The 27,089-nt window shown below is 43.4% G+C and overlaps 1 protein-coding gene across 2 annotated transcripts in view; it reads left to right on the top strand.

The window, feature by feature from the left end:
• The window catches only part of ralgapa1 (Ral GTPase activating protein catalytic subunit alpha 1), a 56,840-nt gene that overhangs the window by 21,800 nt on the left and 7,951 nt on the right, over positions 1-27,089 (top strand). For both annotated transcript variants that reach the window (XM_080512986.1, XM_080512985.1), the window contains exons 28-43: positions 887-945; positions 1,584-1,692; positions 4,178-4,288; positions 4,515-4,583; positions 4,668-4,805; positions 4,955-5,138; positions 5,940-6,058; positions 6,161-6,280; positions 7,066-7,726; positions 7,961-8,076; positions 9,364-9,488; positions 12,053-12,124; positions 12,305-12,428; positions 12,537-12,692; positions 16,460-16,618; positions 18,657-18,784. In XM_080512986.1, the coding sequence (XP_080369112.1) occupies positions 887-945; positions 1,584-1,692; positions 4,178-4,288; positions 4,515-4,583; positions 4,668-4,805; positions 4,955-5,138; positions 5,940-6,058; positions 6,161-6,280; positions 7,066-7,726; positions 7,961-8,076; positions 9,364-9,488; positions 12,053-12,124; positions 12,305-12,428; positions 12,537-12,692; positions 16,460-16,618; positions 18,657-18,784 (2,450 nt within the window). The remainder of the gene's footprint in view (positions 1-886; positions 946-1,583; positions 1,693-4,177; positions 4,289-4,514; positions 4,584-4,667; positions 4,806-4,954; positions 5,139-5,939; positions 6,059-6,160; positions 6,281-7,065; positions 7,727-7,960; positions 8,077-9,363; positions 9,489-12,052; positions 12,125-12,304; positions 12,429-12,536; positions 12,693-16,459; positions 16,619-18,656; positions 18,785-27,089) is intronic.

Below are 27,089 nucleotides of genomic sequence, written 5' to 3'. Positions count from 1 at the left end.
GAAGAGAACTCAAGTACTACTGTTCAACTGTACTAGATTACAAGTAAAAGTATTTTTGTTAAAGAAAATACTCAGTAAAGCCGATTTTGTAAAAAAAACACTCACAGTTGCATTTAATTGCGTTGTCAATAGCAGATGAAAATATCTGCATACATTTCTCAGTCAAGCAATTTTGTATATATATATAAAAAAAAAACAACGCATAAAACTTGACATCAAACAGAAATGTTCTCTGTTAAGAGAATTCAATTGTGGCAACTAATATGTAAAGTTTTACTGTCATTTCAAGTTTTGAGTACTCGGTAGCAACTCGAGATTTTAAAACTAGAATCACATCACAAGCACCCAAAAATACTGTTTGAAAACAGTGATATGACTATTTGTTATTCTTTACTTCCACCCCACATGTGAGTATATCTTAAAAAAATGGGCTTTTCTACATGTCATCCACACACATCCAGCACATGCCTGCTGTCAGCGGGAATCTCAGAATCAAACTAATAGGTTAATGTCCCATCAGCCATTCTTGCAACAGCTCTGGGCTGCTGGAGTAATGTTGTTATTGTTGTTGTCGCCGTGTAAACAGTGGATGCCATGCACGGCGGCGTCTCGGGCTCACTCGCTGGCTTCTTTCAAGGCCACAGCCTGTTTTGAATCACTAAGCGGTCATTAACATGAGCCGTGAGCATGTGAATGTGCCTGCAGCCGTGTGCAGAGCTTTGTGGGCCTGTGACTTTTTTCATCCTGCCTGGTTGTGTTAAGATCATTTATAGAAGTGTAGTTTTTTGTTTTGGTTTGTTTTTTTCCACCTCTGGTGACTGTATGGAGATATTGCCATGATGCGTGGTGTTTACTACGATAACCGTGTGTGTCAATTATTTCTCAGGAGCACGTCATCAAAACCATCCTGACCTCTGCCAGGGATGAACCTTCTGCTCCCGCTCGGTAAGATGTTCGTGCTTGTGTGAGAAATCAAAGAAAATTCATACAAAAAAACAAAAACTGCTGCTGACTTTTCTTATGTTCAAATTGTAAGTAACTGTAGTTTTAGTGAGTTTGTTTCTTGTTTATTCGTTGCCGTCTCTCTCTGTCCTGTTCACTCAACTGGCTGTTAGCTGTTCTGGCAAAGGTGACTTTGTCCCTATACTCCTGTTTGCCGGAGGTGGAGCACCTCAATGAGGGGCACAGATACGCAAGCTATCCAAAGATAATTCCAAAGTACACAAACTGATCATTTTGTTAATTAGAATATGCATATGGATCATATATTTGGACCTAAATAGTTTACTGTGACATTCTTTTTAAAGTTCATGACAGGTTATGTAATAAATCTAAATGAGAAATTACTGTCCAGGTTTTACAGGAACATTTTTATCATGTTATACTGTTAAAAAAAGAAATCTACTTTATTGAAGGTTTCTATTATATTTCACTTCTGCGACCTCTTAAAACAAATTAAAATCACCATCAACAAGCTACGCTGGCAGCATGATCAGAACCCTGTCAGGTCAAAACACATTTAGAACCAACAAAGTGTGATGCAACCTGTGGCGTGTCACAGCCAGCTCTGCTTGTTTCGCCAGGTGCGTGGCTCTGTGCAGTCTGGGTATCTGGCTCTGTGAGGAGTTGGCTCGTGGGACTCAGCATCCGCAGGTCAAAGACGCCCTCAATGTCATCTGTGTCACCTTGAAGGTCAGTCACACGCGACTGCTGCCGCGCATGAACAAAGCTTAGGTTTCCAGCAACCGCTTCCTTTTAAATTCTGAATAAATAAGGCTCGAGTGGTGAAAGCAGCTGGCCGTGCTGCTTTTTCCCCTACAAACTTTGTCCCTGCTGACCACGATACAGTGACTCTGATCCAGTAATGACTTCGATCCAGCAAAAAAAAAAAAGAAAAAAAAAGCTCTGACTCTGAATCAAAGCGGCTGCCGACTGGCTGTGGGTGATGTACAGATCTGCTCAACACATATTAAGCGTCCGCACATCTGCTCTGCCGTGTGCCTGGGTGGTTAATTACACAAACTTCAGATGGAAAATGCATCACAGATTCCACATGACAACTCGTAAAATGTCCTATTTTCATATTGGCGTGAGAAATGAAATCTTGTCATTCATTGTCGGATAAGCCTTGTTACATTTCTCCGAGTTCTCGGTGTATTTGAAAGGATTTTGAAACCGCGTGACGACAGAATGTACAACATGTACTCCTGCCGCTGAGCGTCTCATCTGCCCACATTGCCACTTTTTAAGAAATAACGTTTCCTAAAAATCTCATGGGGGCAGGAAATTTGAATGTTAATCCTACTTTATACACTGTAGTTCCTGAAAATGATTGCCCTTTTATCATTTAACTCTTGTTTTTAAGAACTTATTTTACTGGACATCCCACACACATTTGATGGGACTAATATTGTGAACATGAATATTTTTTAAAACATAAATCGGTCATGGTTGTTTCAGCTCAAACCACTTAAATAGTTCTGATATATGTTGTTTTTATTTCATATAGTGATTGATCTTTTTCAGTGTTGCTGGAGAAAATACTCTCATTCAGAGGGATTCGTTTTTGTTTTTTTGTTTTTTTTAGGACAATTCATGCAAAAATATCAAGAGATTTCCTCGGGTTGTTTTTGTTGCTGCTGCAAGTGATTCATTTACACTGTGAAACGTGCGTTGCAAATGGAGTAGATCTCCAGGATATAATAAATTACCGGGGTAAAAAATGAGCTCATTATGTTCTGCTTATGTTCACCAAAGTACTGATTTACAATGGGCTGATTTTGGGCTACAGATGTCTTTAACACAGTGGCCTGTAAGCAGCCAAAGTACGATGGGAAACATTGTTGGAGACGATGATTGGTGTTGCTGAAATTGTCTCATTTGGTATTGTCTCTCTCAGGCAAGTTGTCAGTGAGGCCGGCGGATCACAATAATACTGTCCAGCATTTGCTGTCTCATCTGTGGCCAAGTGGCTCTAGATGGACATAAACACACACACACACACACACACACACATACACCCACGCACACACACATACCTTTTCCACCTTGGAATCCCTCGCTTGTGTATCGGCAGCCAATGGCCTGCAAAGACACCGCCACACACACACACACACACACACACACACACACACACACACACACACACACACACACACACACACACACACACACACACACACACACACACACACACACACACACACACACACACACACACACACACACACACACACACACACACACACACACACACACACACACACACTGTCTCTCTCTCTCTCTCCTGCATTCACCACTCCTGGGAGCAAACCCTGGACTGTCAATATGTTTGGTCCTTCTTCAGATAGGAGACTAATCCAGGGGGAATGCTGCAAGCTGCGGCTCTCACACCATTACATGTGCACACATCCTGTCCACTTTTGAGTCTCTTGCCTTCGTACCAGCAGCCAATAGCCTCAGCCATGGGCTCTGTGACACACACGTACACACACACACACACACACAATTATGCACACAGTCGCAAAGCTGGAGGGATTGTCATATTTCCATGCTTCTTCTTGTTGTCCTCCTTTTCTTTCATCTATCAGCATGTGTTTAGTTGGTGGTAATCCTCATGAGAGCCTGACTAATCTCTAAATACTGTAAAATCTCACCAGGGGTGTTACTGTGATCTAAATAAGTGTTAAATTAGAGAGTAATAAAAAGGAAAACTTTGCGAAAATTAAATGCACGCATGTTGACTTTTGTTGCCCGAAATCAGTAGACGAGATACTGCAGAAGATGTGGAATAATGATCTTGTAAGTAATAATACATCTTAAGTCATTCAGTAGATTGAAAGAAGGACGTCAAGGCTGTAAGTGTTTTTGGTGTTTTGGCCTGTAATGAGTCTTGGAAATGCTTCTTGGCAAGGAAAAAAAAAAACCTTGTAATTTTAGAAACGCTGTTTTCCATTTTGAAATGGTGCTGCATTTCTGGATGAGCAACAAAGCTGAGTTGGTGTGTTGTGCCAGCAAAAGAAATCTCAAAAAGTGTTTAATTTCAAGGCCAAACAGCTTATTCTGCCATTGACTCATCGTTACAATATTTGACCAAACACTAATTTCCTTCTCCTTATTTTTTAGTTGCTTACTTTGTATATATTCAACTCAGAGAAACTGTCTTTCATACCCCCAGTACCCTAATAAGAATGTTGCACTGGTGGCGTCAGACATCCTTCACCTCCTGATCAGTTATGTGGATCATCTTCAGAAATTTCCCCCCGACACTCCAAAGAAGATCGTAGAGGTGAGGCATCCTGACTCGGTAAACCTCGGGAACGTTTGTGTAAAATTGCTCAACTGTGGAGAGACTTGAAGCTTCAAGCTTTTCACATTCTTAGTATTTAAAACCACTCACTCCTCAAAGTTGCAATGCCGCAATTTGCAATATTTATAAATTATTATCAGATTGCGTCGTGCTGGATTGTGCAGTTTTAACCTTCATAACAATATCTTGCGTTTCCTCTCTTTAGATCCTGATCGCTACCATCACACACTTGCTGCCCACGACTGAATCCTCTCCACATGAACTAGATAAAAGGGTAACCAAAAAAATGTTGTCACCCTTTTTTTTTTTTCACTCTTGTGACTTATGAATAATTGCTGTTGCGATGCGTTTGTTGCAGCTGGTCGTGTCCTTATTGTTATGCCTGTTGGACTGGGTGATGGCACTGCCACCAAACACTCTTCTTCAGCCTGTACAAACACGGAGCCCACCGGAGAGAGACCAGCCCACGAAAACCCTGCTCAGCTGCATATACAAGGTGTATATATATATATATATATATATATATCTGTCAGGCTATGTGGACATCTAAGCCTTTAAATGATGTAATTGGTCAGCTAGCAGACACAGACTGGCCAGTAAACAGACTGGTAAATTGTCTGAGCTCGGCTTCTCCTTCCCATGCAGGTGTTGCACGGCTGTGTGTACGGGGCGCAGTCTTTCGCCAGTCCCAAGTATTACCCACTGCAGTTGTCGGACTTGTCGGGTCCGGACTACGACCCGTTCCTGCCGTTGGAGAGCCTCCGAGAACCAGAACCGCTGCACAGCCCCGACTCGGAGCGCTCCAGCAAACTGCAGCCCGTCACTGAAGGTCGTTCATCTCGCAGCACAAGTTGACAGCGTTGCAACCTGCTGTTGCTACTTTCCAACACCGTGACACACTTTCAACAAAAGGATTTGAATTTGTATATTTTTTTTCAGTCAGATATTTGTCTTTATCACTTTATTTGATAACACCTTTATCTTGATTCCACATGTGCAAAGAGAGATGCACTCGAAAACTCAAACTCTTTGTTCTTACTAAGTTGTGCGTGAGTTTGGAGTCTGTAAAGGCGTATATGAGTTTGAGCCTGTCCGCATCTGTGGGGGAGTGTGTATTACCCCCTGCTGCCGTCCACCACGACTCACTGACTCGTCTAATGACGAGAGCACTCTGAGAGGACATGCCTCCTCTTCTCTTCTCTTCTCTTCTCTTCTCTTCTCTTCTCTTCTCTCCTCCCGAGGTTAAGAATGTGTGGTCAATACATATCTGTACTCTACACTCAGCCTGTCAATAAGGATACGTTGGAAAGTGTGTGTTTGTGTGTGTGAGGTTGATTAACTGGGATCTGCTGGCAGCACAGTGTGTGATGGCATCGGCTCCTTCTCGGCATGGGGCGAACTATATACAAGGCTCACAGTGTTTGCACCTTTTTTCTAAGTTTTTGTGTTTCCAAGTCATTTGTGAAGTCTTTTGAGAGCACTCACACATCAGAGTAGTTTTATGTTTAAAAAAAAAAACATGAAAGAATTTCAAAATCCTTGAATATATTTTTTCTCTGACTGCATCTTTCTAAATCCTCGCGTGTCCTTCAAGCAATCATGTCTCTGTGTTTGTGTGTTCTACCTCCAGTCCGTAGCCGTATTCAGCAGGGCCTGGTTTCAATCGCCGCCAGAACAGTAATTACCCACCTGGTCAACCATCTTGGGCATTATCCCATGTCCGGGGGCCCCGCGACTCTGTCCAGTCAGGTACCGACGATTTGTGTGTCTGGCGGTACAAGAGTGTCCACTTGTGTGCTGACAATCACCCCGCGCTGTTGGATTATCTCCTCAATATGTCTGTGTTTGCAGGTGTGCGAGAACCAGGACAACCCGTTCTGCGAGAGTGCAGACCTTGGACCAGAGCTGTTCCATTCTCCAAACCTCCAGTTCCTGGTTCTGAATGGCTCCACGCTGCTCTCGGTTCTCCAGGTAACCTCGGCAGCTCCTGGAGTCCCCCTCGACGATTTTAAAGCATCGTTTCAACCGCTTCATGAATTTACATATTATCCGTTCCACTTAAATGGGGTACCCAGGCTTCTGCCGGGGGCTATTAAGTCTTTGTACACCACGTGTGAGAGCCGAGTCTGTTTGCTTGGCATTAGATTAGCCAGAGGGTGTTGTCCTTTTGGTTCCATCGCATTGACTCCGCCAGCACCCTTGGGAACAGTTGACAGCCGAGTGTGAGGCAGTTGGAAATGTATACCAGCTCTTCGAAGTCTGAGTCCATGGTCTTGACAGGGAAAGAGATGAAACTTGCTTCAGGTAGAAGGGAAAACCTGCCCCAGATGTCCTGCAGGGACCTACTTCTTCTTCCTACAGTTAATCTACCCATGTAACAGGGTCTTTTTGTTGAAGAAAAACTAGGAGCCCTGAAGTCTCTGTCTTTCTTCCCTTCTGATTTACAGTCAAAAACACTTCGCTGGTAGTTTCTGACAATGTTAGAAATCAAATTTTCACCTTGCATTTATTGGGACAGTGGCAACCTTACATCATCCGATGTGATTGTGTTGCTCAGGTAGAGTGATCTTGAAATATTCAATATTTTAGATGCTGTTTAAAAACATTATTTTATCAAAAATTTCATTTTGCCGGTATTCTTGGACTTGGAAAAGCATTTGTGTTGAGGTGCAGTAACTCGGAGACTGGATGATTCCTTTTAGTCGGTGAATTGTTTTGAGTTTACAGCTCGTTCCCCGTTTGATCCCATCTTCCAGATCCGATCAGAGTCGGGGGTACCAGGAGGCGGAATGACGGCCGGCTTGTCCTCCGCGCCGACCTGCGTTCGTGTCATCATCCGAGACGTGGCCGGGAAACACTCGTGGGACTCGGCGGTGCTTTACGGGCCTCCGCTGTGCTCCCCGAGCAGTCCACCGCACACGCTGTCCACACACGCGCAGTCGCCTCACGCTGGGAGCCTTCAGTTATGCACCCCGCCGGGGGGTCCGCCGAAAAAGATGGAGGCACAACGAGATGATTGCGAGGAAGATGGGCAAAGGGACAGGGGAGCGGACGAGGGGGAAGGAAGTGGGATGGAGGGGGAGAAGCAGGAGTTGCAGGGAGAAGGGGAGGAGGAGGAGGCGGAGGAGGAGGAGGGAGAGGAGACGAAGGCTGGTGAGGGAGAGAAAGATGGTGCGGGAGACGGGGACGAGGTCGACCAGGAGGAGGAGGAGGAGGAGGAAAGGAACGAGCAGAGGACTGATGGGGAGTTGGATCAAGGGGAGTTGGGCTTCGAGCAGCTTCTCGCCCCGCCGTTGGCGAAACGCGTTTGTCGAGAGGCGGTGCCAGCGTGGGATTCACTGAGGGACGGCGACGACTCGCTGGATGAAATGCTGCAGTACCTGGGATACTCGAGTCCCGAGTGTCTCCAGAGAGCTGGTGGGTATTTTCACCGTCTGAATAAGATGCAGCGTTTAAACTGTGAGTACAGACTGTACAAAATAGACACTTGACTTTTCAGAGGTTAAAATGAACTGGTTAAAATGAACCCGCATTAGATTGGTAACCAACAGCTGTAAGACATTGGTAGCACTTAACTTTTGAAAGAGAAAAGAAACTTGTAACAGAAACACACAGAAAATGGAGTTGCTGTGTGCTGGTTGTTCTCCGCAGGTATGCCACTCAACATCCCAGCCCCTCCTCCGGCGTGCGTCTCGGAGAAGCAGGAGAATGACGTGATCAACGCCATCCTGAAGCAGAGTGCCGCCGAGCGAGAGTTTGTCCTCCATGTGCGTGGTGCCCCGAACTCCTGAATCGAAATCATTTTACAGTTACATTTCTAATTTGCTTTTTCTTCCTTGACCAGTCCAAGTGGTCAAGTGTCAATAAGTGACCTCACAGTTCATAAGTCACAGTTCTAAATTGAAACCGCAGCTTCTCTGTATACCAAAGCATGTTCTTGACTTTTCCCGGCATGATCAAGTAATTAATGTCTTTTAGGATGAGTGGCCCTGTCAGTTTTTTTTTTTTAAATGCATACTGCGGGCAAAGTTTTGAACACGTCACCAGTTTTCTTAGTTAACATCTCTCAAGGTGCTATTGACATGACATCTTCACCAGATGTTGGTAGCAATCCACACATGCAAAAAAAATAAATCAAATGATCAAAAATTATATGTTATAATGTGAAATGACATGGAAAGCGTATTGAATGCATGCAGTAAGGGTGGTGTAAAAAAAAAAAAAAAAAAAAAGCAATCCTGCCCCTTGTCAGTGCAAATTCATATCGGGTGGTTCAGTCGATGGCCAATAAGAAGGTGTCTCATTACCGAGGTGTTGCACAAGAAACATCCCATGATGGTTGAAAGCAAAGAGCTTTCGCAAAGTTATTGTTCCAAAACATACTGATGGCTTTAGGTATAGATGGATTTCCAAACTTTGGGACAAACAAGCACAAAAATAGCTGCTAGAATGGCCCGGCCAATCACCTGAACTGAGAATTTAGGGAAAGAACTTAAAGATCAGAGTTCATAGAAGAAGCCCACAGAACCTTCAACATTTGAAGACTTTGTGTGGAAGAATGGGCCAAAGTCACACCTGAGCACCACATGCCGCCTGTTTCCCCACACAGGAGGCGTGTTGAAGCTGTACAAAGTATGAAATTCATTACGCTAAGCGTGTTAAATACTTCTTCCCAGCGTCATTTTACGTTACATAACTTTGTTCATGAACATCTGTGGTGTAATTTCTTTGCATGTGTGTATTTCATGGGTTGTTACAAACAATTCCAGTGAAAATGTCATGTCAATAGCACTTTGAGAAATATATTTACTGAGAAAAACGTTGACGTGGTCATTTTTCTTTTATTTTTATCCCCTGTATATTCAGATACGACAGGCTTGCTTTGATTTAAGTACACTTTAGTTTCATGGTGGGTTTTTTTCTGGTAAGATTTATTGCGAATGACTTCACACAAAAAACACTCTCGTTTCTTTTCTGTTGCCGTGTAATTTTACATCATAATATGTGCATTTTGTAAGTTGTCATCATAAAACTAAAAAAAAAAACTGTTTCAGAGAGGCGAGGAGTTGAACATGAAGGCAATGCAACAGCCTGAACCAGAAACTCAGACCCCGCAGTCGGCCTTCTACTACAGCAGGTTATTGATCAACATACTGGGACTCAACTCCTGGGAGAAGAGGTGAGAACGCCACCAAATTGCTATAAAATGGAGCTCTTCATTAGATGTTGGCAACTATTTCTTTGGAGTAATTATTGTAATTCACGCTGTGACGAGATAGAAAGGATGGGGGGCCTTTTGTTAATTCAGCCTTCTTTGTAATGTGTGTGTTGCATATTGCAGCTAAGTAGCAGGTGATCATGTAACATTCATCATTCTTGAGTTGGATTTTTTTTTTTTCTACATAATATTTATTTGGATCTGATTCTGTCTGTAAATGGTAAATGGTCTAGATTTTATATAGCGCCTTCTAACCACACTGAGTGCAGTCCCAAAGCGCTTTACATATCAGTCATTCACCCATTCACGCTCACATTCACACACCAATGGGACAGAGCTGCCATGCAAGGCGCTAGTCGACCACTGGGAGCAATTTAGGGTTCAGTGTCTTGCCCAAGGACACTTTGACACATAGACCAGTGTAGACTGGGATCGAACCTCCGACCTCTCACTCCAAAAGACGACCACTCTACCACCTGAGCCACGGTCGCCCAAGCCAGCTTGCTTCTTTTTGAAGACCGAGCACGCAGCTTTTGCACATTACCTGCTCGTCAGAGTAAATAAGGGGTGTTTTTGTGTTCTTTTTTGGCACGTATGGGATGTCTTTTGTGATTTTTGTCTCCTCTGGAACAAACCAAAGGCTTGTTTAATGCAAATGAGACACCAGAAAGGGAGGTGGGGGGGGGGGTAAAATCAAACTCCACAAAGTATTTTGTGCTCATTAGACACCACGTTTCCCCATTCATGTGGTCCAGCATTTCATCTTCTCAATAACTCCCGGGCTAGAATACACAATGTCAGGGTATCACTTTAAATGTGTCTAGCCAACTAATGGACACTCATCACTCTTTATGCTTCATCCAGGGAATTACACTTTCTGTATTCAGCCTACACAATAGACTTCTTAACACACTGGGCTTGTGTGTGTGTGTGTGTGTGTGTGTGTGTGTGTGTGTGTGTGTGTGTGTGTGTGTGTGTGTGTGTGTGTGTGTGTGTGTGTGTGTGTGTGTGTGTGTGTGTGTGTGTGTGTGTGTGTGTGTGTGTGTGTGTGTGTGTGTGTGTGTGTGTGTGAGAGATAATGAGTATAGTGCTCTATTGATCAAACTCAAGCCATTTGGAGTTAGAATAAAAGCCAGTAGTTGAAGAAGAGAATGACTGAGGGTGAAGTGGCAAATCAGAAAACAGGATGAATAAGGCACGTTGAGATGAAGAGAGGGTCTAAAAAAAAAAAAAAAAAGTGTGTGTTAATATGGATGGGAGCAAAACAATGAGAAACCTCAAGAAACTTGGACGACGGAGGGAGAAGAAGAAGAAGAACTGGAGCAGATAACGGGAAAAGAAAAGAAATTGTCTAATCACCTGTTATTGTCCCTCTTATGTCTCTCCAGGTATTCATATGGGGCATTACAGACACTAAGATACTGACAGTCGCCCGCGTGCGTGCGTGTGTCCCCTATTATGCTTTTCCCTATAATCCAGGGTGTAAATGGAGTCTTTGAGAGCAGAGAATGAGGCCATTACCAAGTATCAGTTTAATAAAGAGCAAATTGCCGTCGCTCTTTTTCTTGCTCTTTCTCTCCTGCGCTCTCTCTCTCTCTTCTTCCTCCCGTCTGTAAGAGAAAAAAGAATAACGTGTCATTATCAGTCCACTCTGAGTTATACGAGTCTTGGTTTTATATCAGCAGCACAGACGTTTTTTGTTTGTTTTTTTTGAGGGGGGGGGGTCCCTGGGAATTTACACAGTGGCCTTTGGGCAACTTTTCCTTCTTGGTTTTTTGGGGGTTTTTTCTTTTCCCCCTGCGGTTTCTGACTAAACAGTGGTGAAGACACAAGCAGTGGTCAACATGACTTGCTCATCTCTCGTAATTACAGTGATCAGTCAAATGTTTTCGTGAAGTTGTAATTGAGGCAGTGCCACGTTTATCAAATTGTTTTGGAAGTCTGAGATTTGTCGCCCTCGTCTCCAGGCAGTCGTGGAAATGTGGTGCTTAAGCTGAGAACCCTTCATTAAGACGTGCTGATTTGATTAGATTCCAGTTTACTGCGCTGCACTGACAGGAAGTACTAACTGGTCGATGTCATTTGGACCCTTTGTTATATAGTTATGCACTTAACGTGGCTGTGTTGCTAAAATTAAATGTTGATATTCCATTTATCCATCTTCTTTCAGGCTTCAGCCAACCGATGGTAGTGAGACACTGGAATTAATTCCAGACGCCCATTTTCATACTTATAGGTGGCTTAACCGCACCAAGGAACCTCAAACACATGTTTTTGGACCTTGTGATATTTATGTCCTTGGAGTTTGTTTCACTTTAAATTGAGCTTTAAATGTGGCATTTAAGCAAATTGGGACAGATAAATAGCCTAGCTTGTGCATTTCAAACTGTGGTAGACTATCTAATGGTCCCTGACTGAACTAACTTGTGGTTTAGTGAGTGCTGTGTTGTCGCCAAGCCAAATTCTGGCCATTATTTTAAACTAAACTAGTATTGATTTTTAACGTGGGCTTCTGTGTCTTACAGGAGCAACTTCCATCTGTTGAGAAAGAATGAGAAGCTGCTCAGAGAGCTGAAGAATCTGGACTCAAGGCAGTGGTGAGGAAATTGGAAAAACTCGAGCACCTCTCGTCTTTTATTCAACGGTCCCCTCCCAACACCTCCATTAAGCCGCGTCACTCGGCCTTCGTTTTGACCTTTTGACCTTTGCTGCTGTAACGATCCGTTTCCGAATAGCGACACTGCTGGTCATCATCGTCATTCTCCTCTCCGTTGCAGTCGCGAGACACATAAGATTGCTGTATTTTACGTGGCCGAAGGTCAAGAAGACAAACACTCCATACTGACAAACACAGCCGGGAGCCAGGCGTACGAGGACTTTGTTTCTGGACTTGGCTGGGAGGTAAGGAAACATTTTGACATGTGTTCTACGTTTTAACTGTATAGATTGATTAAAAAATCATTGTCATATTGCCGAATTATGCATTGGGTTTTTTTGTTCGCCCTTTAGGTGGACCTCACCAGCCACTGTGGCTTCATGGGAGGTCTTCAGAGGAATCGCAGCACCGGCCAAACCACGCCGTACTACGCCACTTCCACCACTGAGGTCATCTACCACGTATCCACGCGCATGCCCCACGACCAGGACCACAACCTCACCAAGAAGGTAACGCGCGCACAAAAGCTTAGCGCCGACTCTCAGTCCAGACGTTTTCACGCTCTGCTGTTTTGTTGCGGCCGCTTCCCGTTGTCCGTGGTTCATAGATCTGTGTATAATTAGCTTGTGTGTGTGTGTGTGTGTGTGTGTTATTTAAACACACTAGAAATGAAACCACAGGATAACTAGTTGGTCATCTTCAATTACTGGTAATGTGATCTACACTGTGTGATCAACTTGTACAAGATCGATCATTGGCACATTGTAAGTGTGCATGTTTTTCTAATTTCGTCTCTTTAATTGTGGCATTATCATTCTTTCCTTTGCTGCCTTTAATATCTTCAGTGGCACACACACACACACACACACACACACACACACACACACACACACACACACACACACACACACACACACACACACACACACACACACACACACACACACACACACACACACACACACACAGTCGATGTTGGTGTCTACACCACACAAATGTTTCCAATAACTCTCAGGAACAACCACATCGTTGTTTGAGCACCGTGTGGCGCTTGTATCAGAGTCTGGGCAGGCCGGTTTATTGTATGCGTCTGTGTCCGCGTGTGTGTGTGTGTGTGTGTGTGTGTGTGTGTGTGTGTGTGTGTGTGTGTGTGTGTGTGTGTGTGTGTGTGTGTGTGTGTGTGTGTGTGTGTGTGTGTGTGTGTGTGTGTGTGTGTGTGTGTGTGTGTGTGTGTGTGTGTGTGTGTGTGTGTGTGTGTGTGTGTGTGTGTGTGTGTGTGTGTGTGCACACCTGTCAACCCCCGGGCACTGGGCGCTCTGCACATGGCCATAATGTCCCTATAATCAGATCATACTTCCTGCTTCTTGGCCTATCACATCGCTTCAGGCCCCTGATTGGATTATCAGCTGCCTGGTGCGACACCATCCGTCTCCCTGATCAGCTGATGGGCCCCATCCAACACGCGTGGACGCACGCACGCGCTTGCGTGCGTGCGCCGCACTCGGGACCATAAAGCTGTTTAATTTGACACAAACGCACGCAAAGGGTTTTTATTGCCATTAACATTAGTCTGCACACATGAGCACACGCCTATAAATTTGTGTTAATGCTGGACAATGAGACGCACGCGCTCGTGCATGTACGCTACATGGCGAACACACACACACACACACACACACACACACACACAGGCATACAGACACAGGTTATACTGTCCACACTGGCAGGCATTCGCCTACTGCCACACAAACCCAGTCAGTTCAGTCCACATCAGGGCGACTGTCCAGCTCTCCACTCTGCTGTAACACGTCTGCACAAATCACCATTATTAAGTATTTAAGTTGCATTACGCCAACTAATCATTGCATTTGACTTGAGATCACTTCCGATCTTTATCAGTGAAAGTTATTTTTAAAAATGGCGACACGGTTGCGAGGAGCACATCAGACTCTAAGACTCCATTCCGAAACAATTTAGAGATGCAATATGATGAAGTGGGCAAAAAAAATATGGCTTAAAACTCATAAATTCTCGCTCCGTCTAAGCGGTAATGGATAAGTTTATCAGTTCTTATGTTCATTTTGAGTTGCATCTTGCCGACGCGGGCAAGGGGAAAGATCCTGTAAAGGATTTATTGGAAATACATCTTTATATATATGTCAACTTAATGCATCAGCAGTTGAGATATCTCAGGGTTTGGATCAGGTTGGGCTAAGTAAGCCTATAACTCAATGGAGGCATGTAAATTCAAGTTCTGGCATCATGACAGCTCGGTGGAGTCGCTTCGAAAAATGATGAAGTGGTTGGATACAAGGTCTTCAGAATTCCGTCGTAGATTACTCCACCTCATTCATTAAAATCAGCAACGTCATGTATCAGTCTGGACAAACTTTGATCAACATTGCAAAGGGACCTGTTATTCTTGTTAACGGATAGCAAAAAAATTAATAATCTCGTGTGTTCCTCATTTCCCAAAAATCACCATGAATCTCATTGAGTTCTTTTTATCAGATCCTCTTCGGTCTGAAATGGTCTGTTTTAGCCTCCGTCACTTTAAGACACGTTTTCTGTTTTCTTTTTATTTTTTTAAGTTTTCTTCTAAAATGTTGGCTTGAGGTGAAATCCAACAGGGTCTTTCCATTGAGTCTTCTGTCAAGCAATGGAGTCTTCAAAATGGGACGGGAGCGTTGATGTGACGCCGTCGGTCTTCAATGACGCTCCTCAGTTTAATGGGTCACCTTAACCGCAGCTAATCTCTAATATTACAGCATTAAGCAGCGAGGGCTTGTAGTTTTACACCAGCCTCAGTCACTCAGTCACATGTGACAGTGGACTTTTCCGTGGTTACAGGAAAGCACACACCCAGTTTCTTTACATAGCAAAAGGAAGCGTTCTCATTGTGTTTGTCTCGGGGCCAAGGCCGAGACTTGACAGCCACCTGAAGGTGTGACACCAGACTATGTGTGTGTGTGTGTGTGTGTGTGTGTGTGTGTGTGTGTGTGTGTGTGTGTGTGTGTGCGTGGCGTACTTTAGCAGCCGTCAGGTTAATGACCGAGCTGTCAGCAGCACCGGCTGAACCTCGCTGAGTGAACGTGAACCGCACTCACATCACGCAGGTTCCATCGGTCATCCGGCCCACACTCCATCTTTCTGGGACACTCTGTCTTCTTGTCTGCTCTCCATCTTCACACACTCACTCCATCACACCCAGGGCCGCAGACGCCACGTCTGCACCCACCACGTCTGCACCCACCATCAAAATCCTTGGGGTTTGTAATGGATTGAGGCTATTTACCTTATTGTGTCTTAAAGTGCACGTAGAAATGTGGGTGTTGAGTTTCTCTCTCTCTCTCTCTCTGTCTCTGTCTCTGTCTCTGTCTCTCTCTGTCTCTCTCTCTCTCTCTCTGTCTCTCTCTCTCTCTCTGTCTCTCTCTCTCTGTCTCTCTCTCTCTGTCTCTCTCTCTGTTTTGTTTATGCTGTGTGACAGACTAATCAATCAGTAATATATAAGCAGCTTTCATGCAGGTCAGTGCAATTCAAAGAGCAAAACGAGTGAGGAAAATGAATCGGTAAATACAAAACAGGAATGAAACAGAGTTTTCAATGGTATACTGAAAGTGAAGTAGTCTGATTTTTTTTTTCAAAAATACAAATGGGCTGAACTTAATGTTAAAATCAAAAAGGCCTGAAAATAAACAATAGCTGTTGAAAAAAAAGTTATATATATCAATTAAAGTTGTGGGAACAGTTAGAAGGTGAGATAGCTATTAAATTAAAACAAATTCCAAATAAATTTGTAATGAAATAAATTAAAAGAATCCGTACCCTTTGTAAATTAAAGCCACACTTAAGGGGTTGATTTTGGCTGCGGTCTTAAATGCTTTAACACGTCCAGCTGTCCTCAGGTGGACCGTCCAGGATCACACAAGGTCCTGGCGTAGGCTGTCCAGGATCATGCAGCATTTAATGTGAAAGATGCCGTTTTGAAGGTCTTTTTTTTTCTTTTTTCTTTCCTTTCCTAGATTTGCTTTTAAACCCATCAAATTGTAAAATTCCTCTCACTCACTTGCTACCAGCAGCTGGAAACTAACACAAGTCCTTGTCAGCACTCAAGTCCGCGGGAGGAATCCAGTGAACTTGAAATTAAAAGCACATACTGAAATTTCTGTGTCCAACCCTGAAGAACCAACATTTCTATTGTCGGTGGGACGTGTCTGGGGGAGGTTTTTTGGGGCTTTTGAGTTCTGTTCCCCATTCATGTTTCTGCCTCTTCCAGCTCAGACACTTGGGAAATGACGAAGTCCACATCGTTTGGTCGGAACATTCCAGAGACTACCGCCGAGGGATCATTCCCACCGAGTTTGGCGACGTGCTAATTATTATCTATCCCATGAAGAACCACATGTACTCCATCCACATACTCAAGAAACCAGAGGTAAACACGTCACCCACGTTGTCATTTGGTACATTTAAGCATTCAAATTTTCAACATTATCCTTTGAAAGTGTGGCACATTTGAACTCATTTAACCCTGCACAGTAAACATGTCATATTTTGGAGAACGATTGTTGAGGAAACCATCTGCCAATGAGTGTAATCAATTTCCAGTATGGGCGTGCATGAAATAACTCTTAAAGCCTCTTTCAAGTATCTTTTCCTGTTATTGGATGTGCTCTCACATGATCATCTTCCCTTCAGACTGAATTGTAACTATGGTGATCGCTTCAGTTTCATTAGGGCTGAGAAGCTATGCTCAGCAAGAGCTTATATTTTTTTTCCATCAGACAAAACTCTACCCTTTCGCAGCTTTGAGAGGCTGAAGCTGAAGGCTTCGGATAAAGCAGTTCTTAAGGTTATACTCGACGAGAAAAGGTGCTCCTTCAAAATGAGAATTTATATATGACCCAAAGGCAAATTGTCAAGAGTGATTCTATATTTTCTGCTACTGTCCCTATAAATGCAATTGCAACATTGGCATCGTTTGCTCAAAAGATAACATAAACATGTTTTTGTTTTCTGTAAAAACCCCTCAAAAAAAGTAGATGTTTAATTAGAACTGGTTCTCACTGATTGATTACACAACAGAAATGTTGAATTTGACACTGCAAGACTAAATATTATACACCGTCAGATAGGAAACTACGAGATTTGCATAAAAAGTCAATATATGATAGAGTTGTGTATTGTTTAATGTGTAATGTGTTTTGTTTAAATTTACACTACTGTATATTTGTTGTCAAAAACATTTTTAAAAAAAAATGCTCATCTATTATCACGTTAGTTGTGTAGGAACTATCCTATCGCAACCTTAAATATCATATAGAAATATTTCAGTGGTAATACAGTCATGAACATGTGCAGTGTTTTCCTCCACAGATTGACTAACAATTCAAAAGAGAGTTTTTGCCCCAAGTCTCACCGATCTGGTTAATGTATCAGTCTAAAACACAGCGACATTAATACCACAGCACTGATGGCATAACTCTATTTCAAACAAGAGCTAACACAATAAAATGCTGCTTTTTTTCTGTATGACATAGATACCACTGCACTAATAGCATAATCATATTCTCTTTCATTCATTCTGTGGGGGAAAAGATTGAATTATCATGAATCCAAAAACAAGTTAGATAAGATATGCTGTGTGTCGTTGCCTTGAAAGCACATGTATTCAGCCATAGCGCGCATGGCTTGGAGACCTGGTCTACGACTAAACTCAATAAGAAAAGCCTGACATTATTCTCTTTGGTGGATTCCTCAAGCGAAGGACTGAATTAAATCAGAAAGCCATGGCCTGAATCAGATATTGTGTCATTAAAGAAAAAGAAAAAAAATCTTTTGTGCCAATCATTGCTTGTCAGGCTTGATTCAGTCGTGGTCTCCAGATTGTACTTCTATCATAAAAAAAAAATAAAGTATACATTTTGTCTTTGTAAACAATATTCCACTTTGTTTTATCAAGATGTTGGAATACAAATGTCTTTTTTTTTCGCCTCTACAACTGAGGTTCTCAAAATCTTAAAACTCTCAGTAAGTCTATTGCAATTCTATTTTTGTCTGAAAACAGCCATCCAATCGTGAGGAAAGATCAGAGATCGAGGCGTATCTTTAAAAAAAAAAAGAGAGAGAGAGAGAGCAAATGATGCATGAAACCTTAGAGATTGTGGAAGTGAAATTTACATTTTCACTAATAAGTCAGGCAAGATATGCCTCACTTCCCTCATTCATTTCAAGCTGGGCACCTTTTCTAGCTGCATATAATGTACATTTCTATATGATATGACGGGACTATAGAACAACGCCCACGTTGAGTCAAAGTCTGAAATCAAGATTTGTGAAACTTTTGTGGCATTTCGAGTCTTCGTAGCCAAAAGCAAAATCTCCGAAAAGGATATAAATAATGGAATCAATAAGGATTTTTCTGGTTGAATACTAAGTCGGTCTGGTTTTGCCCCGTCCACCTTCCCGTCCAGGTGCCGTTCTTTGGCCCGCTGTTTGACGGCGCCATCGTGGACATGAAGATTTTGCCCACCATGGTTCGGGCCACAGCCATCAATGCGAGTCGAGCACTGAAGTCCCTGATTCCCCTGTACCAGAACTTGTATCCTTTCCGAGTCCAAGCTGGTCGTCCAGCCATCTCCTTTACCTGCAGTCGGGTCACAGTAAGTGGGGCTTTTTCTTTCACGACGGCGCTCCCCAGCCGAGTGATCACATTTCTCATTCATGGAGTTAAAAACTGCCATTTAAAAAAGATTAAATGGCAGCGTGTTTTACCTCTCGAGATGCTTTAGCCGTATACTTTAGAGCCCCAAAACAATTATGAAGAGCTGTAATTAACCTAGCTTACATTGTGACGACATTAATGGCCCGTGGTGTTGAAATCGGTGCCCCATGTATGTGTGAGCGAGAATGCTGGCCATCGGTCAGCTCGGGGATTAAGAATAGCAAATCAATGTCCAGTTGTGTTTGGCTTTCAAAATATAAATGCTGGCGTGATGGAGCTCCATTTAGTGCCCTCTGAAGTGCTATATATCAAATGTGTGTGTGTGTGTGTGTGTGTGTGTGTGTGTGTGTGTGTGTGTGTGTGTGTGTGTGTGTGTGTGTGTGTGTGTGTGTGTGTGTGTGTGTGTGTGTGTGTGTGTGTGTGTGTGTGTGTGTGTGTGTGTGTGTGTGTGTGTGTGTGTGTGTGTGTGTGTGTGTGGTGGAGAGAAAGAGAAACCGACAGACAGGTGTGTACAGTCTGTCTACTTGATCTGATGCGATGGTAGTTTGTTTGGAAGGAGCCCAGCGGTCAATAGTTATCGATGACTCTCCACTCCAACGCCGTCTCTAAAATGAGGGGCTTTGCTCTCTCGTCTCAGAAGGGGACGTGCACACACACATACACACACACACACTTTAAGCTTGTGGTGATTGCACACGCCAGCGCCTCACAGGTACTGTAATGCATGTGCGCTCCTCTGTGGACATGCAGATGCGTGCCGAGTCGATCTAAATAGTGGCCATGTAGACTCGAACAAACGCTCGCCACTGTTAGGTGGCGGGGGTGGGGTGGGGGGAGGGGTGGGTGGCGGGGGTGGGGTGGGGGGGAGGGGTGGGTGGGAGGGGCTCCTGTGGAGGTGAGCCGACCCACCGGTTGATCATCGGATATTTTTCATTTGAAGTGATTTGATTCTCTTCTCGATCGTGTTTCTCTCTGCACGTGTTTGAACTTTCAACACGTTATTTCCTAGCCATAAAAACACGTTCAGTTAGCCATCCATTTGCTTCATTTGTTCTATAAAGCGGTCCATGTGTGATCGGATTATTTTGATCATGGCCCAATACATGTGAATATGGGTAAAGAAAAGCTGTTTTCGAACCCTAACCTTAACCCACACACACAAAAACTCAATCAAATGAAAAAGATGGTCGATTTTTGATATTCGCCTGGTGTTAAGAAGTTAAAAAAAAAAAGTCAACTTCAAGCCATAAAGCCAGAATGACACTGCGCCCCCGGGAAAAGCTGTCCTAAAGCTGAATCTAGTTCCAGTTCCATTCAGAAAGCCACATTTTCCTTGCTCGCTTTGTTTTCTATTATTTGTACATCAATTCTCCTCATTTCTTTCACTGTACTCCTTTATCCGCCCCCCATCTCTCACCATTTTATCTCTCGACTTCTAACTTGTCTTCATCTCATCTTTCCTTCTCAACTCCTCCTGTCTCCTCTTCCTTCCTTTCACTCAGTTTCCTCTTCCTCCCTCTCCACTTTTTTTTTTTTTGGGGGGGGGGGGTAATAATGGCTATAGAAAAGGCAACATCAGCCTACAAGAGAGGGGGGGGGGGGGGGGGGGGCGGGTAGAAATTGGTAGAAGCTATTTTCGTCCACCTGTGTCCAGGAAGAGCCGTAGAGATTGTTGGGCACAACGTGAGGTTGTCGCTCTTCGCTAACATCCTTTGTGCTGCGCCTTGTGGCACATATTTACATATCAGTGCGCCGGGGCTGTGCTTTGTGCGGCTCAAGTCGTGCTGAATGTGCGCGTGGACGTGTGCGTCCACCTCCGAACTGCAACAACACCTGTGTGCGCTCACGTGCACTTGACACACCACACATATGTAGTGCATGCTTATTATGTCTGTGTGTGAGACAGAGAGAGAGAGTGAGAGAGAGAGAGAAAGAGGGAGAGAGAGAGAGAGAGAGACCCGGTGTGTATTGATTGTTGGTAGCAGCAGGTCGATGCCTCTGACAGGCTGAATTACAGTAATCAGTCATTATTGACTCCCCATCTCTCTGCTACACACACCACACGTCTGTCTCTCCACCTCTCCCACCTCTTTTCTGCCCTCCACTTCTGTCACTCCTGTTTTTTCTACCCCCCCCCCCCCCTTTAACTTTGGCTCTGTATATACCAGCACTCGCATCCCAGTACGTCTTGTTGTGCTTATTATTTTGTTGAGTTTTTGGGGGGTTTTTTTATTCCCAAGTCTGTCTTGTGTCACTCTGTGTCTCTCATCATCATTTCTCTGTCTCCCTCCCTTAATTCTGTCCCTGCGTTGTCTCTCATTGTCTCTATAATTCCCTTATCTTACCACATCTTTGTTTCTTCTTCTTCTTCTCTCTCTGTCATATTGCCTGTTTTTCGTTTTTTTCACATTTATTGGTGTGTTTTTTTATCCATCCATTCAGTTTTTCTTCCCTTCACTTCTGTCTTCTTTTCTGTTCATTGTATCAAATTGAGAGAAACTCATCGTGATGTAATGGCGATCCTTTAATCGACTTACAAGAGTTAGTGGATGTTCAGAACAGCACAAGACAAGACACAAGACAATGGCGGTCAATACAAGATGGGTAAAATGTGAATAAAATGGGTTCCCTGTTCCCTCAATTTTGACACCACTTTAAAGTGTTTCAGACTCTCGGTGCCAAAAAAACTTCTGTTGTCAACACACATATTCATTTAAATTGTGACAGGGATTATTTGTTAGTCTTCTTTTACACATTTAAGCCTTTAGAAACTCACTACTCTGAATATTTTCCCCAGATTACCTTGTCGTCTGTCTTTTCCCTGAGTGATTATGTGGTTATTATTTTTTTTCTACAGTGAGCAATTTATTTTCCTTTAGCCGTAACCATGTTGATCATAAGTTTATGCATGAGCTTGAAACCAGATTTTTTTATTTATTTTTTTTTTAAATGCTGCAACTTCTGTGAAGCAAGACCAGACATCTTTATCTGTTCAGTATGAAACAAGAAAGGCAGAAACAACATTATAGTGAAATAAACCAGTCAGCATGTTTCCAATTAAAATCCTGTGGTTCTTTTGTTTTTTTTTTAAAGGCTTTTCAAATATATATTGAAGAAGTTAATCACAGAAGCAGTTCATACAAAGTCCTGCTAAAGTCCTTTTCTTAATCTGGACACTGATAAATTTAAAAAAAAAAAACTGTCATGAAACAACTTGCATGTTTGAAATAAAGTAAATATGTTGGATTCTTGCTCATCCGATTCACTGTGACAACTAAGATTAAATATTACCGCCGATCTTTAATTAGTTCATTGTGACGAAGTTTTGTATAATTTGCAACAACTTCCTGATTCATTTGAATCTGTATTAGACCTCGTCATCCCAAATGTTTTGGAGGGACGAGAAACCATCAATATCTTGCAGCGTTACAGTAAAATTACTCATTTAGATCCTCTACTCATCTGAAATCCTATTAAGAACTCAAGAGAACCAGATTTACTGAAAACGTTAAGGCTCATCTGGGAAATTTGAAGTCCCTGTACGTACGTTAATCGGTGTGAATGTGTCCCAATTGAAAATGCTGCATGGTTACGTCAAGGCTGACATAGAACCAAGTGGGGAAGCTTAGAGAAGGAAGAACCTTGGCAAGGCAAAGTATGTCACCGTTAACTGGCGTTTTTTTTTTTTTTCCTCCTCCTCCTTCGTCTGTCTTTTTCTGTCCCCCTCCCTCCTCTCGTCTCACTGCCTGTCTCCTCCTCCTCCCACCCTCCTCCACCACCACCACTCTCCTTCTTGCTTTCTGTCCCTTGGCCCTCGGGGCAGTCCATCTGCCTTTCCTCTCTCTCTCTGATCTTTCATTCACCATGACTAGAGCCGTCCAAAAGCTCACAACACGCTCGCGCCCAGTGCCAGGCTGCTGGGGCAGCTGTGTGTAAGCACAGCTCTATCTCGCATATCAGCTCACTGCAGCAAGAACAGCCGTCCAAGACTTCCACAGCAGCACATGCACTCGCTCTTCCTGGAGCGCACGGCGGGCGCGTCTGGGTGAGAAACGTAGCGCCGGCGATCGTTTGGGATTGGAGCGGTGAATGCGCGGTCAAATTAGTTCCTCCTGCAGCGCGGCATAGCGGAGTCCCTCCGTCTGGACTGGTAGATGAGACCAGGTGGAAGTACGGAGCGGACTCCTGCTTTGGAAGCCGGTCCTTAATACAGGTCACATTAGGTCTCTGGTTACGCTATAACAGAGGTTCCACATCTTTTTTTTAACCAAAAAAATCCATCATGGTTTGTCAAAACTTTGCGGTGAAGCCAAACACTATAGGACACACCCTCTTCCGTGAACATATTGAAGAGAAAGCCTTCAACGTATTAAAACAACGAAAATGTTCATGGCGTCTTCAAACTGTTGCTTTTCTTCCACTCATACTTTCAACACCACATCAAAACAAACATTGCAGCCACAACAATGCCTCCTTCTATATCGTCACATTCCCACGAAGGTAAAGACACAAACTCCTCATAGAGTCCTTCTCTAATTGAGCGTAGACCAGTAAGACCATGATAAATACACGATGCCAGTGATTAACAATTTGTACAAAATTAATCAGACGATTGGGTGCGATGGGGATGGTGAAGGTTGAATTGTGGGTGAGGAGTTAATGGATGCATTTTGTCAATGAGTGGGCCCCACAAGTGAAGCTGTGTGTGTGTGTGTGTGTGTGTGTGTGGGTGTGTGTGAGACTGAGTGACATAGAGAAAGCAAGCTGTGGCTGTCCTCCATCTGCTCCTAGGTGATTGTGGTGCTGGGGAACAATGTTGGAGAGATGCTAAGCTGCTACACACACATAGACACACACACACACACACACACAAAACAGACTAACTCTGCCCAGCAAGTGTTTGTGTGTGGATGAATTTTTTTAATGTATATCCTCCGTCCATTTACTCTTGTGCACCCTGTAGTGTTTACATTGCATGTGTATATATTGTCCTCTTGGGATTAGAGCTTGTGTGTGTGTGTGTGTGTGTGTGTGTGTGTGTGTGTGTGTGTGTGTGTGTGTGTGTGTGTGCGCGCGCTCGTGTGCGCGCTCGTGTGTGTGAGAGTGAGAGACCTCCCCTCTAGTAGTTGATTGGCAGAGATAGCTGCACTGAGGCTGGGGTCAGCATATGGCTCAGTGTGATAGCGATGCTGTGTTTACACGCACGTCGCCTGTGTGTGTTGTGTGCGTGCGCGTGTGTGTGTGTGGGTGTCTCTCTCTCTCTCTCTCTCTCTCTCTCTCTCTCTCTCTCTCTCTCTCGCTGTCTTCCCCTCGCTTTCACACTCTGTTCCCAGTGAAATGATGGCAGCTCTGGGCATGTAGCGCTATTATCTCCCCCATATCCACACACATACACTCACCGAGGGCAGCCAAACGCCTCGCGGCCTGCATGGCGTCTCTCTGCCAGCTCTCACAATAGAGCCCATTGTCCCAGTGAGGCTACAATCTGCCGTGTGTGACAAGGAGTGCGTGTTTCTCCCCGCGGTGGTAAGGTGAGGGCGAAACCTGACAAATTGAAGACATTTTCCCTTTTGCCGACGCTGAAAATGGGGTCATGTTATCCTTCACCTCCGCCGAGCTGCGCTGCAGCCATCAGACTCAGAGGAAACCTTCTCCCCCGATATGAAAGAAAGCGAAATGATGAGTGGTTTATTTTTGTTCCATCCGATGCAACCGAAGCAAATTAACAACGATTTGCTGTCGGTGCGGGCGCGTGGGGAGTGGCTTTGACATTTGTACCATATTAGAAATAAGATGTAAATTAACAACTGCACTCCTGAATGAGTCGCACCACATCCTGATATCACAGATGAATTTTTTTTTTTTAAAACAACTAAACAACATTTAACGTATTATGCTAAAAATGGCATTCTCAAAGCTACTATTCTACTAAAGTGAAAACAAATGAGCACCACACATTAATTGGTATTTAACACCCGCAGCCACAATTAGGATTAGAGTCTGTGTGTATGAGGGTACGGAAATGAATAATAAGTCTGTGTGTGAATGTGTGCAGAAAAGGTGGGGGAGATTTGTCCTTAATTGTTTCCCGCCTGGTCGATGGAGGAAATGGGAAGGGTAAAAAAAAAATAAAAAAAGCAACAGTGAGGGGGAGGGGTCACAACTAATCTCTTCCACCCTTGATGATGTTGGGGATGTGTGTGTTGTGATGCTTTCAGGAGATCGCCGTGTGTAACGCGCTTTAGCTTTGTAATCTTTGACACATGAAAATATTAAAGCCAATTAGAAGATTTGATTTTTTTTTTTTTTTTAACGAAAGCTAACTTTTTTTTTTTTTTTTTTTCATTTCTTTCTGTGTACCTTGTCTCTGTCTGTCGTCAACTGCCATTGGCTGATAGATGAAATCAGATGATTACAAGATCATTTTAAGTGTATTTCCAGTCCAAATGTGAAGAAAGTAACTGGTTATTGAAGCCCACGAATGGTTCAAATCCCTCCACCGCAATCCAGTTCCAGGGCATCAGCCACTACATAAAGTATCTGTAAAATAGAAATAGTCTTGTCATAACTTATTGCAGAAGGTTTTCCATTGATCATTTCAGAAGTCTCAAAATATAGTAACTCAGGCCTCAAAGTCATTTGTGTGGTGTGTCCAATATGTTGACATCTACAAGCTGAAGATTTTATTTTATATTAGTCACTTTCCTACATCCACATATAGCCTCAACCTGGTTTATAATACATGCTCTTTCACACACACACACACTGCACGGAGCAGAAAAACTGGCAGGATTTCTATAGATGTATGAAAGAGAAAAAGGGTAAATTCACGCTTATTGAGGACTATAACTATCGTAAACGCTCCGTCCAATCTTGTGCGTGTGATTTCCCGAAATATATGATTCTGGTTGAGTCCGAGTAGCAAAAGTCTGTGCGCGTGTCTGTTTGTGTGCACATATGCGCTTGTCACCGAGAGCTGTGCAGACACATGAGCCGAAGCCATCAGTGGCTTGATCACACCTAGTTGCAGCAGACCCCCCTCCGACTGGTAAACAACCTAATCTGCAGTGTGTGTGTATGCACCGTGTGGCTGGGCTGTGTGAACCTAAGTATTTTTATGTGACGAGGTGTTTAAGATTCAGGGCGGGGATCTCGCGGATGACCAAGTGCGGTGCAGCGCGGCAGACTGTGTACCACCAGCTCTAATCAGCCTCTTGAGTTTGGCCTTAAAGAGAGAGAACCCAGGATAGTATTTTATGTACTGCTGGATATATCACGTTTTTTTTTTTTTTTTTTTAATGGGGTTGTTTTTTTTGTGTGTGTTATGTATTTTTGATATAGCAGAATTGTCATTGCCTCTGACTGACAGTCCTCCTCTATTACAGAGTATGTTATTCAGACTAAATCATACGAAGTCTGACAGTGACAATAAAATGTTGTGACTACGACGCTGGCGCTGAGAGTTTCAGGATGCAGACTTGGGATCAGATTGGCGGAAGTTCGAATCCCACTCCTGACAGAGGTTGCCTGACCCTTGACCCCCAAAGGGGATTAATATACAACTCTTTCTTTCTTACTGAAATACTTTTAAAGCAGTAGTTGTGATGTAGACTTGATCACATAATGTTCATTAGAACCACAACGATAGGATTTGTATGAATAGTCGGTTTTCGTTGCAAAAATAATGCATCATGAAGACATAAAAGGTTTTTATCTCGCCTCCAAATGACTCTGTGGTGTTGTTCACTGTCTGCTCTCCCCAATGGAAAATGCAGCACCTTTTGGCAACCCGTGAAGCAATTAATGGATTTGTTTACAAAGCAGTGGTTGAATTAATAGATTTTTTTTTTTTTTGTAAAAAAGGAGCTGAAAACCATCAAGACTGCAGTGTTAAAACGTGTATTGGCAAGACATCTAAACATATATGTAGGGATATGTTTAAAATGCAATTAAATTCTGAGTAAAAGATATGTTAAAGATGTTTTTCATATTTGCAAGACTCTGGGAAAAGACTGGAGAGTGGATGGAGATTTCTGAAAAGTACCTGCCCGGGTTGTGACTCAGACATAAGTAGATCTTAAAAATCTAATGTAAACTTTGTACTGTAAGCTCCTGTGGTGTTTATAAATGCAAGTGCAGTGGTGGGATTAACATACGACCACCGCCAGCCAAAGCACAATTG

Source organism: Blennius ocellaris, assembly GCF_963422515.1.
Source record: "Blennius ocellaris genome assembly, chromosome: 17".
NCBI classification, from domain to species: Eukaryota; Metazoa; Chordata; class Actinopteri; order Blenniiformes; family Blenniidae; genus Blennius; species Blennius ocellaris.
This window is presented reverse-complemented; position numbering and strand designations above follow the sequence as displayed.